We start from the raw sequence: 15,478 nt of genomic DNA on the forward strand, positions 1-15,478 counted from the left end.
ACCTTGTCGAAGCATTTTATGAAATGTTGCCCTACTGGAATGCTATCGATGGCCCTGCGAAGGCTGGCTTTCAGCTGTTGACCTAGGGTTCGTGTTGGCTCTTCACATGCATTTTGGTGGCTGAATATTATTATTAACTTCGCCTCGATAGCGAACGCGTGCTGCTCGTTCTCAAAATATTCCGTTCTCAAAATATTGTAACTATTTTACATAATTTCGTTTACAATTTCCATTACGTTTTTCATTAAGAACCGCTGGAATGGCAATAATGCCGGCTGCTGTCAATGGAAATTTTTGACAGCTGCGTGAATAGGAGAAAAGACGGTGCAATCTTGGTGGTTTGTTTATTCGATTGCAAAGTAGGTGGGTTGTGTTTGCGTGCGTGCTCAACTTTTAACACAAAACGTTTCCTCCATACATCCCAGAACGATAGCATACCCGGTAGTAAGTGGTTGTTGAATCGAAGAGTTCGTTTTGCTGCTAACGAGAAGAACAGTTACAGTGCGATGGCCGATGCGAAATCCGAAATTGACAGTGACGCTGAACAGAACTATTCGCTTAACAGCAATGTGGATCCGAAGAACATGCAGGAACTAACGATATACGTAAGTGTTGCGAATGCATAGCGAGTAGTAAAGAGCGTAAATGCTAATTGTTGATACTAATTGTTAGGTGCAAAATCTGCTGCAGAACGTGCAGGATAAGTTCCAGACGATGTCGGATCAGATCATTTCCCGCATCGACGATATGGGCACTAGGATAGATGACCTTGAAAAGAGTATTGCCGATCTGATGCAGCAAGCTGGGGTCGAAGGGCAGGACAAGTAGGAAATGCAGTGTGGTCTCTTTGGATCGACCACTGGCCATCATACATTATGGTTAATTTGGATGTAACACTCACTTCGCATTAATATTCATCCCTCTAGAAACACACACAGAGACACATTCATAAACACGCATGCATTTATCTTTGAATTAAAGAAACGTTCACACTTGTATCAGGTAAAACGAGGAAATTAGGCTTAAAGTGAACAACTAACAACTACACGCAATTGGCCGGTAAAGCTAATGGAAGTTCGCCTAACGCTTATCCATCGAGCGAGGGGGATAGAAATCGCCTTTAAGGATATGAGTTATCGATGGACATTAAATTGCACAGAACATGCATATTAGGACTATCGGTAGAATGTTTTCGATTGTACACCTAAGCACTAAGGATGAATCTATAATATAAAGCAGTAAAAATGACGGTGAATGTATTGCAAACAGGGGAACATGAAAGAACAGTAGAAACATGTATGGATACGGGTATAAACGTGAAGATATATTGCTCAATGTTGGAATGGTACGTAAATAGTAGGAAGGGCACTGTTAGCAAATCCATTTAACCATAGTAACGGTACGATTCCGCTAGTTACCGATTGTAACCAGCAGTAAATAGAACGTAATAGGCTAGTAACAGTTACTGTCCCTAATAGAGTTTGGTTCGATTCAACAAGGCTGGTCGCTAGGGAACGGTTCTGGGACTTCTCTAGATAGTTAACGTTCGCTTTAATCGTATTCTTGATTCGATACTTCCTCACAGACGCAAGAATATTGTTGCCCTGTAACGAACGGCAAAATCACGGATCAAGGTTTATCAATCTGCCCTACAGCTGGTAGAAAGCTTATTCTAAGGATTATAGTCTTTAAGTTTGATAATTTTAAACGTTGAATCCACCTGACTCTTTTTCGTATGATCGCTCAAAACGCTTACTTTCGCTGGTTTTACCAGAGTGTCCGATTGTTCATCCGTTAGCGTTTCACTGTCCTCGCTATCATCTTCGTCGGATGAGGTACTGGACGCTGAGGACAAATCACGCTTTAAAGAATCCTACAAAAGACAATCCGCCACACACAAAATTGTATGATTATTAACGAAATGTTTCATAACAAATTCATCTTACCAACGATTCGATCGATTGGACCGACGTTTTGTTTGAACGTCTCGCAGCTGTAATCTTTCTCTGTGTGTGCTGCTGTTCAATAGATTCCGTGCCAATTTCTTGCTCCTGTTCCTGGGACGAGTTGAGCGAGTTCGAGCTTAAGCTTTTATTTTTACGGCCAGCGTTAAATCCAGCCAGCGTGGCGTTAAGGGCACCCATCGATTGGCTCTTGATGCGCTGTAGAAAGTAACGGTCGGGGACGGTATCTTGCTGAAGAATTTTTTTAAATTGCTGAAAGGAAAGCAATAGTCGCTTTAAAACGCATTCCTTTTGAGATGCTTTAACGGCGGGGCATAATTAATTACCCGATTTTGTCTCTTTAATTCCTTGTGTACGGCCTTTTTAATCCAGTTTGTTTGGGTAGGCAATTATAGAAACGTTTAGACGTGAGAGAATATTTTCCTATCCATTGCCGGTATTTAAAACATCCTTACCTGTAAATCTTTCGACTCGTCTATCTCGCTTATGTCCTGATACGTTGCAGAAAGGACTTCCACCGCTTGCGTGTGCATCTTTAGTTCAATCAACACGAAGCTCTGCAGCAATTCTTTCAGATCGTGCAACTTTTGCTTCTCGAACCGCTCGACCTGATGTTCGATCTCTTTTAACGATTTTTCGACCTCCAGATTCGATTTAATGAGTTCCGTATCGTTCGTGTTACGCTTCATCCGCCCGTTACGGCTTTTGCTCTGTTCCAGCTGTTTCCTCTTGGCCAAATCCTTGTCCCGCACCAACAGCGCTTCCTTCACGTCTTCCTTGCAATGTTTACATACGGCTTCGTACTGGGACAGCTCGGCAACGATTTTCGTTTCCAATCGTTTCACGCGCGTATCGTGAAAATCTCCCATTAGCGTTACCGCCTTAGCCATGCTGGAAAGTGCTCCGCTAAGCGTCGGATTTAACTTTTCCGCATCGCAGTAGTCTTGCGTTGTGTGCGCTAGTTCGTCCGTTTTATCACGCAGCCGGGCTATTTTGCGCGTGTATTCCGCCAACGCACCACACAACTCACCGAAATGTTTCTCAACCGTGCTTATGCGGTCGAGGATAAATTTTGCTTGTTCCTCGCATAGTATCGTCGTTGTGTTTCCACTGCGAAGCATTTTTTTTTTGGGTTACGTTTGGGTTATAATTATTATTATGCAGACGTACTTTTCGGACACCAAGCACAGCAAGCAAACACTTTTTGCATCGTATGGAATGATTTGTTGCGAAAGGTCCGTTTCCTTGGCAACCAGTGTATAGCCTACTCCGCGATGGAACATACTGTCACTGTCAAACGCCTGTGGATAGTGAAAGTATTTTAAAAATACCTAGTTTTTCCTTTCATAAGGCATTTTTTTATTATTAAATTAAACTTATAACTAAACTAATCGTATTAACTAAACACTGGCGTAACCAAAAGAATGTGAGATGTTTGTTCCTTCATTCGTTCACATCGTACGTATCTTCCATGTGGAATTCGTGCATCCCGGAACTTTCTGCCAGCTCATTGTTTCCCGGTTCTTCGTCCCTGCCGATCGCACTGTCAATCCGTTTGGAAAGATTCGTTTCATCCATCTCCATATCCTCGCCACCGTACGTATCCGGTGCATCATTATCCCGATTTTCATCCTCAGCAGATTTGGTTGCTCCGGACGTGGTTGCTGCCCCGGACGTAGTTGCCTTATGCGCTCGCTTGTTGGCAATGCTTTTCAGCAAGGATTCTGCTTCCCGTTTCATTTCTTCGTAGTCTAAGCATTTGTACGCAAAATAGGACGCCTTGTCGAGATCTTCGATCTTTTCGTAGTAATTCCCGAGCGTCATGTACGCGTGACACAGGGACGCCTTGTCGGCAATCAGTTTGTCGTCGGAACAGAACTTAATAAACGCAGGGATAGCTTTTTCCGTTTCGCCTTGCTTTTCGTACAGCTTTGCCATGCTGTACAGCGCAACACCCTCGATGTCTCCCACGTTGTACGCTTTCTGGTAGCATTTGAGCGCATCGGCCACTTTGTTGAGCTTTTCGTACGTTTCACCCAGTGCGACCAACATGCGGCTGTCGTACGGACGCAACTGTTGGGCCGATTTGTAGTAGTATAAACTATAAAACGTCATTTTAAGGATTTCGTACGCCTGACCCAGTCCATACCACGCCCGAAAGTCTCGTTTGTTAACCTCTGCAAAAAATACCAAAAAAAAACATGGCATTGAGTACACATCATTTGCATTCGTATCATGTCCACTAACTTACCAACCGCTTGGCGGTAACTTTGAATAGCGGCATTGGTATTTTTCATCTCCATAAACTCGTGCCCCATTAGTGTCCAGGCCGAAAGATATTGAGGATTTAGTTTGAGCGCGCGTTGGAAATACATGACCGCTTTATAGTGATCCGATCGTATGCTGTAATAATTCCCCACAACGCAACACGTTTCCGGGCTGTACTTGTTAATCTCGACCACCTTGTGTGCAAGATGGGACATTTCCGTTTTCATATCCTTGACGAACAGCAGATTTGAGTAGGAATCGAGATTGTCTAGCCGGTATGGATCGACGCTCTGCAGATGCTGGAATATGTCGATCGAACGATCTACATCTCGTTTATTCGAATAAGCGATCGCAAGCAAGGTGGGTATGAAGATGCACTTGCTGAATCCATTCTTTTGAAGATGCTCAAAGATTTTGATGCCTTCGTCGTTTTGGAACAGCTCAATGTACGTATAACCTTCAAATATGCTTTTCATCCAGTGATTCGGTAGCTTCAAGCTTTCCAACATTCTTTTATCGTTTACAAGCGGTGCCAGCTCTAACCAGGCGCTCCACAGCATCGGTTCGGCGTTGATTGCTTCGACAAACACTCGCACCGCGATGTCGGTTAGGTCGAGCTTCTTCAGTATGACACCATAAAGATACAGACAGTAACCGTCCAGCGACTGTTGGCTGTGCTCCGTCCGCAGGATGCTTAATAGTTCGGAAAAATCCTTCGCATGGTTCACCGAACTAACGACCGAACTGTCGGTCATGTTGTCTAGTCGTTTCTTCTCCTTCGACATGTACGTTGCGTACAGGTGCAGAAATTTTGGCACCGGTGACACGCAGTTCCGCGTGAAGTAAGCCGACCGGTCATACTCTCGTACGAGGAAATAGCTTTTCGCCAGCAAGTAGCTATCGTACTCGGAATCCTCGATTCCACCGTGCACGTTTTTCAGGGCCGCATTGCCATGCAGCTCAACCGTTGCTTCGGAGAGACCGTGATTCAATTCCGCAAGCCACTTGGTGCATTGCATCAAGCACCGTTTCTCACACTCGACCATTCCGACAAGGATGTCTTGTTTAACCACATTTACATCAACCGGAGGATCCATGTTTAGTACTAAAGTTAATTGACGACAAAACCGGCTTTATAATGCACCATCAATGTTTTCGATTTTGTTGATATGGCGCGGTCTCTAACCGAGTTGTCAGCGATTTGTTTACGTTTTACGGCTGATGACAGCTCACGGAGGCGTTGCGGTTGCTTCAGTCCAGCTTGGATGACAGTTGTTGCAATAAAATAAAAAATGTGTTTTTAAACACTACTTTTTTATGATAAGTGAAAAAAAATTGTTAAATTTGTGTTTGTAACAACAAACTAGGAATTTCTCAACTTTTTACTTCGTTTACTATTGTCTCAATCAATGTTTACACTAACCCGAACAAACATTTTACTAAATTGGATATGTTGGACAACCCTGTCATCAAAATTTGCATAGAACGGAAAATGTAAGCTCCAGTTACAAAATATTCATATATTGCTTACTTAGACAATATTTCTCAGGTGAATATTTCACAAGGCACTGAGTTCAAAATCTTCCAATTTGTTAGTCCAGATCGCGGTTCACGTTCTTACCGTAGATATGACATGGTTTACATCTTTCCAATCTAGCAGATTCATACAAAGAAACGAACGTTTGACAACACTCTCTCTCTCTCTTTTGGTTTTTAACGACCTTACAGGTCACGCCGGCCATTTCTGGCTTACTAGACTTATTTTTACCACGTAGCCGGATAGTCAGTCCTTGCTACGGGGGGACGGTTCGGATGGGATTTGATCTCCAGTTCCGCGGTGTGGGCTGACGCCGTTTATCACATATACCACCGGGCCACCCTATGGTGTCAACACTATGGTATCCTTAAAAACAACTACCGATTTACACAAGAGTGATCTATATACATGATCTCATTGAAGTCGGGCAAAACTTTTTCTTTTTTACTATAAAAGACACCACGGATATGACTAGTACTGGCTGATATTAAAAATTGAGAAACGATCGCTTTCCAAACGCGAAAATTGATTTGCGCCATTCGACAGGAAGATTGGCGGTTATGATGATCATGATCATTTGAAGAAGCATGGTAAATCACTCAAAAAAAAAATGAAGGCATTATTTTTATCACATAAGATTTTGTTTATTAAAATGTATAACTAAATTACAATGGTATAAATAATTGTATACTTTCATAGTAGCACCACTAATGCTGCTTTAGTGTAATTTTCGCAGGCAACATTTTCACCAATAAACCTATAGATAAGTTTGTTTCGGTCCATTTAAAAGCTTCCAAAGTTATTTTCTATATACACACAGTACTCAGTAGTAGCAGGTTCACATTCCTTTAGCGAAGACCTGTTAGTGTCACTTTGTTCAGCTATCGTTCGTTCGATCCTTTTTATACTTTGTTTGAAGAGAACTGCTCTCTTGAATCACCCCGTAATGTTTGTACACTTTATGCCAGGCACTGTTGATCGTTTGTTCCACCATTCATCCCACTATGGCTGGTGGTGCTGGAAAGAACTTGCGCCGTGGTTTTCGCGTTACGATTGGTCTGTTAAACCGGAACGGAGAGGGATGATCGTCGTACGTTGGAAAACCGTTCGATCGCTGGCCAGCGACGGTGTCAAACAGTGTACTACACAGCAGTACGGTAAGGAGAACAAAAATGCCCAACTTCATCGTGGAACACGTGGAACTGGAGAACTATATGGTAACGCTGGACTGTTAGCAGACAAATGGTTGCAATGAATGGGTTCTACCATGCTGTTGTGACCGAGTTTATATAGAGCTTCGATTTCCATGATACGCATAGGAAATGGTGCTAATCAAATTTGCATTGAGCATGGTTCAGTTGATTCCAAACACACGGTCGAATTATTTGAAGAATGTGTAGTAGCTCACTGGCTCTTTTGCTATCCATCCAATCTTTGTACTATATTTGAATGTTGTACGTTAGTATAAACTTATCGTGTACGTGCTACTACTTTCCAGTAATGGCCGGTGGTGCTGGGAAAAACTTTCGATGATGTCCTCTCTGGCGTATTCTATGAGCCTGAAGAAATGGTCCTTGATCAATGGCATCGATCGTTCTGATTGCATTTTGAGGTACGGGTGATAGTACTACTGCTGCAGGAAAGAGTAATACCATCATCGAAACTATGCACAGAATTTTTAGTAGTCGACACACTATTTCCATGATTGGCGCACCAGTTAGTGATGTACGATACACAGCACTTGCAAGAACTGATATTACTTGTTAGACAACTGTTCTGAACAAGCTAGCGTTCCGTCTGTTCCTATATATATACAGATTGGATGCCCCACCTGCAGAAATTGAACGATTGTGCAGAGTGCATAGTGTAAATTGAAGAGTATGCTCTAATTAGCACCGAACACTATCCATACTATGTTGTTGGTGAGAGTGCCATATAGCAGCAGCTACAAAATAGTAGTACGTACTACCAGCCGCACACCTTTAACTGGGTGTCTTGAAGGTGCCGAAGGTGCTTTTACGGCAGCCTTCCAGAGTACGTTAACCATTGTGTAGCGCATTTTCACTTACTTTTGCTGATCGCTAGTGTACACAAGAAGTGTTCCGTGCTGATTAGCGCCATCTATTTCCCGTAAACGGTTACTGGATGAGGCATGATACATGGTGAAGATGCAATGGCACTGGGAATGGACACGAGATTTCGGTGAACGTGCTGGTACGGGATAGTCGCAAAATAAGTGATCCAGGTTAACGAGTAAATATTGTTGTTGTTTGCTATCCGCCTGTAAAAGTTTGTTTGCGATAAGCAGCACTACTGATGGAGAAAACAACTTCCTGTGATAAGGGTATTGGTGGTTCTTAACAAAATATTTCTTAGAACATACATCTACAATGCATGCAATATGGAGGCACACAGAAAGAACTTCAAAGAAACAGTTCTTAATCTAGCAAATTCTTGAAATATGTGCATCAGCTCCACTTCCGTCCCCATCTGGTGGAAGTCTGGTTTACATTGCTTCGTTAATGGTTTATGTGCCGTAGTAATTAGCGCCTGGTGTAGTGATCGCTGTTGATCGCTTCCTCGAGATTGCGAGACTGTGCTGAAAACCGGGTCGGATATGAAATACCACCTGAAATGGAGAGAAGCACTATCAGCACAGATTCGTAGGTATCCGAATTTTTTTAGATCTGTTGTTTGTGTTTGCAATGAAGCAATGATATACCTCAGTGAATTTTTACACAATACTAAACGGATGTAACGTTAATTTTACGCCTACCGTCACTATAGTGAGAACATTGTAGCGGAACCAGAAGCGTAACACAGTCACACAACTGTTTTGGTTTAATGAATGATTCAACCAATGTGGTAATTTAATTCTGCTTTTGGGGAACAATTGGTTGCATTATCTTCACAGGTGTTATAGATTTTTAGCTTACATGATGATTATTTGGTTATCATACTTGTTCTTTTTCAACCAGCAACTAGAATCACATCCCTAGAAAAAAGAAAATTCACTTCACTATAAACGTTTACTTAAACAACAAAGCGATAGTAGATGTATTTTTGTCATTGAATATTAGTAAGAACATTTTAAAAATGCCAATGATGATGATAGTGCATACTTTTAGGCGTTCAACAGTTAAAAACTATTATTTTACCCCGTCACTACATGCTTAGCAATTGTCGCATTTGCAAAAGCGACAAAAGTAGCTCAATTTTCCAAACTAATTTTGCGATTCTGACACGACTTGAAGGTTGTTTAACTTTTCTCGTGCAAGGTTTGTTTACATTTTTAATCGACCCGGTAGCGAGAAAATAATCTTGAATGAAATTAAATTAATTTAAGCAAAGAAAATTATAATAAGTAATTAACTTCATGTTTGAATGAAGTCGATGAAATTTATAGATTATTTTTGATTTTTTTTGATTTTGTATTCTTTTTTTTAATTTAAAGCATTATTTAAGTGAAAAGAAACTTATTTCAACAAATTCGCATAATAATACATCAACTTGTAAATTTTGACAAATTTCGTAAACGTGTTCGTAAACGCGACAATTGCGAAGCGTTTAGTGACAGGATTACAGCCTTTTTTATGCGTAAAATCGTCTGGCATCTATATCAAGCATATAGTACTTATCAAAGTTTAATATTTTACACTAAAATATTATTACCTCTTTAACACAAATATGAACAAAAAATGCGACAAATGTGTGAATATTTGTCTACATTAAGGCGCACCAATTAATGGCAAATGATTTGTCGAGCGTATAGAAATCAAAGAGATTTGTGTCAATAATTTGTTAACGATATTATTCGTTTTCTTAATGCAAATAAAAGAAAAGATTAGGCAATGAAATTGATTATTTATGAAGATTAATAAGTTTAGAAATGTTACTCTAATTATAACAATGCACTTTAATGTTAACTATAGCTATTAGGTTCCGATCACGATAGAACTAACACAACTAACTAACTAACTGACAAAAGCGGTAAAATTTTTCTTGATATTACACAGGTTTTTGCAAAAATAGGTATTTCCAAAAAGTAAATAACTTTAATGCCAGCTAATGACGAACAAATGCATACATTAAAGATTACTTTTTAGAAACTTAGTTTAAACAAGATAACACTTTTTAGCAATTTGCATAGAAACTAGCATCAGCACACAACAAAGCAAAATGTTCTTTCTTTGGAAAAATTAACCACCTACGCAACCCGGAGGGTCAGACAAACGGTTCGGTTGTGGCCTGTTTTGTGAAGGCTGTTGCGTGATTTATTAAAATCGGTACGTAATACAATATTCAACTGCATGAGCAAACAAATGGATGCATAAACAAGTGAGTATACTGGCCAGCGGGCGGCCGGTCAAGCGGGATGGGTATAAAGTTATTTTACAAAAGTGCTCGGATGCGATCGGCCATCATTAGCCACCGGTCCGTCCGGCAGGGCTAAATGTCTTCGATGTCACACCGTACAATCGGCCGATATTGGGGTAGTGGCGAAGTGGCGGCTGAACCGTTGTGGAATGAGACGCAGTACAAATCACAGTACTCGCTCACAGACCGCTGCTAATGGCTGTTGGTGGGTTCGGCGATGAAGTGACCGATCAGTATGGAAATGGTTTTAGTCGAGAAATTTGTGCTGTCCTCGAACGTACGTACGGCAGCGGATGGGATGAAGAATTGAGGATGGGCATCGTATCATTACGGTATTGGAACCGAAGGGTAGGAGTGATCTTTAGCAGCTCGATCTTTTTAGCTAATAAATATCAATTCCCCTCAGTCTTTGTGGAGGTCGCCACCGAACCTTGCCTACTGGAACTGGCCAGGATAGCGTGGGTTGTACCGGGGCGCGGACGGAATATGGGCCCCCTCGGCACGGTATCCGTTCTCGTCGGCGATGTAGTTGATCGTGTATACCACACCGTCCGGACCGGTGTAAGAGTACGAACCCTGCATGACCTGCGCCTCACCGGGCGTTCCAGGGTTCTTCAGGAAGCCACGCTGCTCGGCCCGGATGCCGTTGCTCGTTTCGTAGCTGTAGATGTACGAACCGTCCGGGTTGGGTTCGTACACCTGGTTCAGGATGACGGCGCTCGCTTCGGGACCACCGTAAACGGCTGGATTTCTCGCGAGCGGAATGGGCAGTGGCCGAATCTGGGCCGTGGAAGCGGCAACGAGTGCGGCAACAAGTAGTACGACCTGTGGAATACACGCGAAAGACATGCCAATGCCGGACGGTGATTAGTGTGAACCATAATTTGATGGATGTTAAGCTTTATGGCACCCGCCGGGAATGCGATCATTTCATTGTTGCATGCTGCACACTTCGGCGTTTGCAACTGAACCCGGCTGCTTTGCGCAATTTCCATGCACAATAAATTGACAGATTCTGTGTGTCAGATAGTGTGCGCTGAGTTAGTGGTATCACCGCATCGGCGAATGTCAATCGGTATCGGGGGAGTTGCAATAACGCAACGTAACGCAACGCAAATTCATTTCCATCTCCTTCGACAACAGGGAACAGCTGCTGCTTGAACCAATCGTACAACCGATCGATCGATCGATCGATCCCCGTTCGATGGTTTACGAGCGAGCGCAAGATGAGTGAAGTTGGCAGTAATTGAACGATTAGTAGCAGCAAACATTGGTACGCGGATGCAAATGTGCCCATCAGGACAATCGGATCGCGGGAAGATTGATTCCCCTGGCCTGGCGGGGCTTCGTGAAACGGGCGCTCGTTAGATTACAGTTAATTTGCACGGTTGAGATTCCTTTTTTTTGTGAGGAACGTGTGCCTTACCAATGAGGTATCGCGCTTGTCTGGAGTAAAGCTATCATTATGTCCTCAATAAATGGGCAATTATTTTTATTGACCAACGAACGAGAGTGTCGTTAGGGTAGCGATTCGTTCAAGCAAAGTGTAGCTTCTAGGAAAAATATCTATTATTTTGCGAACAGCTCGCAGAGTTAAAGCTCTTTTCTATTTTGAGCTTTTCAATCCCTTTAAGAAATATTCTTTTTTTAATTTTAAATCTAGATCTCAGTGAGCATCATTTAAAGACATTGAATTGATTTCGAAGTCTTCAAACAACTGTAACTTTCATGGGAACATATGACTTAATGACTGTGTGTGTGTGCGTAAATTCATTGTATCCACTGAGTATTACATCTGTCGCTAGATATGCAAAATTAACGCAATACTAAACAACAGATCAAATAGACTCGTCGGTAATCTACGACTCAACAATAAGCCTGGCCTTGGTAAAAAAAAAACTTAACTACATTAGTGCTCTCTCCGCACGGCAGAAGCTTTTGCTATTGGCTTATGCAAACTAAACCTGACAAACAGTTTTAAAACCAAAATTTAAAACAAATCTAATTTAATGTTGTGTAACATTGCAGGAAAATCCTTCTGTGCAATATGTCTCTAAGTAAAAAGAGACTTTAATTTAATATTCACATTTTTTTCCAAATTATATACTCCTTTCTGTTGAGAGACGATTAGTAGTTTTGCTGCTTTAATTTTCAACTTTTTTTTAAATGTTAATTATGCCGCTTAAATAATTACTTCTTACACCACTTTTACAATAATGTGTACACAAATGACGATAAGACTTTGGCTGAACAAAAGCTGTATGTTTCTACACACTCATCAATTTACTTTGAAGAAAAACTTCACAATGCTCACATAGTGATGAAATGTCCTTAAGGTATTCCTTCTCACATGCACGATCCTTTTCCCCAGAAAACGTTCAACCACAATTTGCACCGGTAAACTTTTCCTCAGCATCCCCATTAACACTTACGAATTTCATGATTGTTTTGTAATATCACTGATGACGAACACTGCTGCACGGGAATAGTTATCCTGGCTGCGTTGGGATGTTTGGATGCCGCGAAAAGGACTGTGCTGTGATGCGATGCTACACACTGGATGCTTGGCTGAGGTATGATACCGATGATGGGTCACCCGATGTGAATTTATACTCGAATGACTGTGACTTCAATTTCCCAACTCCCTCCTGAAGACTCTGCACAGCTGATGCTTGATCGTGCGAGAGCGAGAGTGGATGTATATAAGAAAAGCAAAAAAAAAGAATATGATTATTATTAAATGCGGCACTAGACTACGCGCCACGATGGGGAAACCCCTCCGCCATCTAATACACAGACACACGCGTGTTCTTGCCATTCCTGTCTCCCCCCCCCCCCCCCCCCCCCCCGGGTCGGGTGTTTGGTTCTGTTGCACTCCCCACCCGGCACACAGCGGGTGCGAATCCGTAAACCCGCTCACATAAACACACTGTAACGGTGCAAGTGCAGCGCTGCTTCCCGCGGTTACAGATGAGATGCACTCGTCTGCAAGGAGCATTCAGATACCCGGCCCAGTTACCTCCCTCCGACCAACCAATCACATGCGGCTCAATACTTCGGTGTGCGGCTTATAGCGCCACACAGCTAAAAGGCCGTGTCGGAGGGATCATAATATTTCTTTGCACTTCTCTTCCCTTTGCCGCCTATCGGTTGATGGCGATGGCAGATCCGTGAGCGGTAGTTTGGAAGATTTCTTGCCTGCCCAAAAGGGTTCCCCTAGTCCCCTTTTCGGAGAAGGGAGATATCGCCAAAGGTTTCCGCGTGGTTTTGTGGATCTTCCCCACTGCCCAAAGATTAGACCTTCGCTCAACTATTAGCCTTCCACCCAGATGGAAGATCCCAGTTCGGGGCGGTACCACACGTCGGTACAACGTGCAGTACCAAGCCAACCGGGCAAGAACTTTAATTAGATGACCCATACCGAGCATACCGACCTGCTCTTAAGGTGGCGTCTTCTTACATAAGCAAAACCGGCTACGTGTTACGATTAATGAGAAATCACACGCCATTCAGCAAACGGCCAAGACGGGTGGGGTTTTTTTTCTTTGCTACGAAACCAATTTGGACATTTTCCCGCTAGTGCTTTAAGCTCGCGAAAAAACACATGTCACACGCTGGACATCGTTTTCGATTCCCAAGATGGTGCTCTTTATTTACACCGGCGCTACCATCTTTTAGTCCCGGAAAATCCCGCGCAGCGGCATGACACTGGACGGATGACGGCAAAGGCAGCAAACACCCCGCCGAAAGGTCACCCGGTGCAAAGTGTGACGCGTTCCATCGCCCGCTTGCTTCTGTGATCATCAGTTGAATGGTGGCCGGAGGCAGTTTTCAAGGTTTCTGCGCCACGGTGGTCAGTAGATTAGATCGAATAACCCATCGTTTTGGGGGGGAGGTTTAGAGAACAACAGCCACAGACATTGGGACACGCGAAGCGATGGGAGTTTTGAAGTAACACACACCATTCACATGAAAAGCAAACAAAACTTATGTCGTATGCCACCCGCAAATGTCGTTCTAATTACCTCCGCGAGATGAACAGTAGTACAGAGGCAGGTTCACGATTTGGAACAAGGAAGGCAACGATGCTACCGTAATTAATCATCCATTATTTGGCAGGTGGTACGTAGCGAACCGAGAACCTAACGCCCGCGGTATTGGAGTAGCATTTTAATCCCGGGTAAGCTCCAGTGATCGACGATCTGTTTGCTTTCGCGTTACATTTTGGCGCAACACGGTTGGACGCATCCGTTTCGGACAACACGCGAAACTGTAATTACTTTGTGCTGGAAGAGTGTTTGTCTTTGGTGACGACGGAAAACGGTGGTGGACATTGAATGCTGTGAGAATCGTGTTGTTTGTTGGGGGATTTAATAATCTAAAGAAATAGATCAATCCAAGCTGAAAGTTTGTTTGTTCATTGCTTGTGTTGAGTAAAATAACTAATTTTAAGTAATTGTTTGTCGACGAATCTCATACACTTTTGCATCACGATCTGTAAGTTAAACTGCCGATCTTTCGTGTATTAAATAAGATCCGAACTCGTGTAGTTTTAAAATACTTAAAAATCGATGGATTTGTTAGATTACGTATGACGATACATTTCAGAAATCCATGTTTCCTGGTTAAAGTATTGATTGTCAACCGATCTATCTACAGTCTCAGAAAACTTCTCCAATCAAAGCATCTGTCACGATGATCGAAGATCGACGATCGATATAGAACCTATATAGATCCATTACTCACATACGCCACATAAGAGTTCTGACCCAAGGATTTTATCTACAACTGACAAAACCTTCTTAGCCGCGTTTGAGAGGAAGATACTCAGAAGAATTTTTGGTCTATGAGTTGTACGATAAATTAGAATTGCCAGATCATTCGAAATACTTCGGACGACTCAGCCCGTACAGTATTTGTAGGTCGTCCACATGGAGGCGTTTTATTCCCAAACTGAGATGGAATGATGGAGTTGGTGCGTCCGCTAGAAAGACCGGGATAACGAATTAAGTGACGACTCCACTGGACCATAAGCCGTTAAGAGGACTCTTTCGAACCAACTTCGATAGTGTAATTGCACATCAAATCACAGTCCAACAGTAGGATTAGATACCAGATATTATTCAAACCATTAAATAACTCCAACTTTCCCATTCACCCGTGACTTTGTACGTGACGCATTCGATTGGTTTATCACGAGTCTCTACAGACTGCTGTTGCCAATCGCGTTTTTCTGCTTCATTGTGTTACTGAAAGATTACTCTAGCTTCAACCACCCCCAGCGTTTATTTAATCCGAACTACTTTTATATTTTTTCGAATCCTTTCCATTT

General features: G+C 42.5%; 4 protein-coding genes across 6 annotated transcripts; 1 reads left to right on the forward strand and 3 right to left on the reverse strand.

The window, feature by feature from the left end:
• Positions 1-242: 242 nt before the first annotated feature.
• On the forward strand, positions 243-1,248 carry LOC125766199 (uncharacterized). The gene is made up of 3 exons (XM_049431929.1): positions 243-359; positions 426-605; positions 673-1,248. The coding sequence occupies exons 1-3, from the start codon at positions 285-287 to the stop codon at positions 826-828; spliced, it is 411 nt and encodes a 136-aa protein (XP_049287886.1). The 5' UTR covers positions 243-284; the 3' UTR covers positions 829-1,248.
• Positions 1,249-1,318: 70 nt separating this feature from the next.
• Positions 1,319-3,133, reverse strand: LOC125766198 (CBY1-interacting BAR domain-containing protein 1-A). Of its 3 annotated transcripts, none has more exons than XM_049431928.1 (5): positions 2,420-3,133; positions 2,291-2,323; positions 1,947-2,216; positions 1,757-1,873; positions 1,319-1,604 (listed from the first exon to the last, which is right to left on the reverse strand). In XM_049431928.1, exons 1-5 carry the CDS (start codon positions 3,083-3,085, stop codon positions 1,332-1,334), a joined length of 1,359 nt encoding a protein of 452 aa, XP_049287885.1. In that variant the 5' UTR covers positions 3,086-3,133; the 3' UTR covers positions 1,319-1,331. The 3 variants fall into 3 exon arrangements, with proteins under 3 accessions (XP_049287885.1, XP_049287883.1, XP_049287884.1); XM_049431926.1 differs by having other exon boundaries at positions 1,721-1,873; XM_049431927.1 differs by lacking the exon at positions 2,291-2,323 and having other exon boundaries at positions 1,721-1,873.
• A 156-nt stretch (positions 3,134-3,289) lies between these two features.
• On the reverse strand, positions 3,290-5,484 carry LOC125766197 (cell division cycle protein 23 homolog). Its single transcript, XM_049431925.1, has 2 exons — positions 4,216-5,484; positions 3,290-4,141 (listed from the first exon to the last, which is right to left on the reverse strand). Exons 1-2 carry the CDS (start codon positions 5,327-5,329, stop codon positions 3,408-3,410), a joined length of 1,848 nt encoding a protein of 615 aa, XP_049287882.1. The 5' UTR covers positions 5,330-5,484; the 3' UTR covers positions 3,290-3,407.
• A 5,096-nt stretch (positions 5,485-10,580) lies between these two features.
• On the reverse strand, positions 10,581-12,835 carry LOC125765752 (cuticle protein CP14.6-like). Its single transcript, XM_049431195.1, has 2 exons — positions 12,579-12,835; positions 10,581-10,971 (listed from the first exon to the last, which is right to left on the reverse strand). Exons 1-2 carry the CDS (start codon positions 12,585-12,587, stop codon positions 10,582-10,584), a joined length of 399 nt encoding a protein of 132 aa, XP_049287152.1. The 5' UTR covers positions 12,588-12,835; the 3' UTR covers position 10,581.
• Positions 12,836-15,478: the final 2,643 nt, after the last annotated feature.

This window comes from Anopheles funestus, chromosome 2RL, assembly GCF_943734845.2.
Source record: "Anopheles funestus chromosome 2RL, idAnoFuneDA-416_04, whole genome shotgun sequence".
NCBI lineage: Eukaryota > Metazoa > Arthropoda > Insecta > Diptera > Culicidae > Anopheles > Anopheles funestus.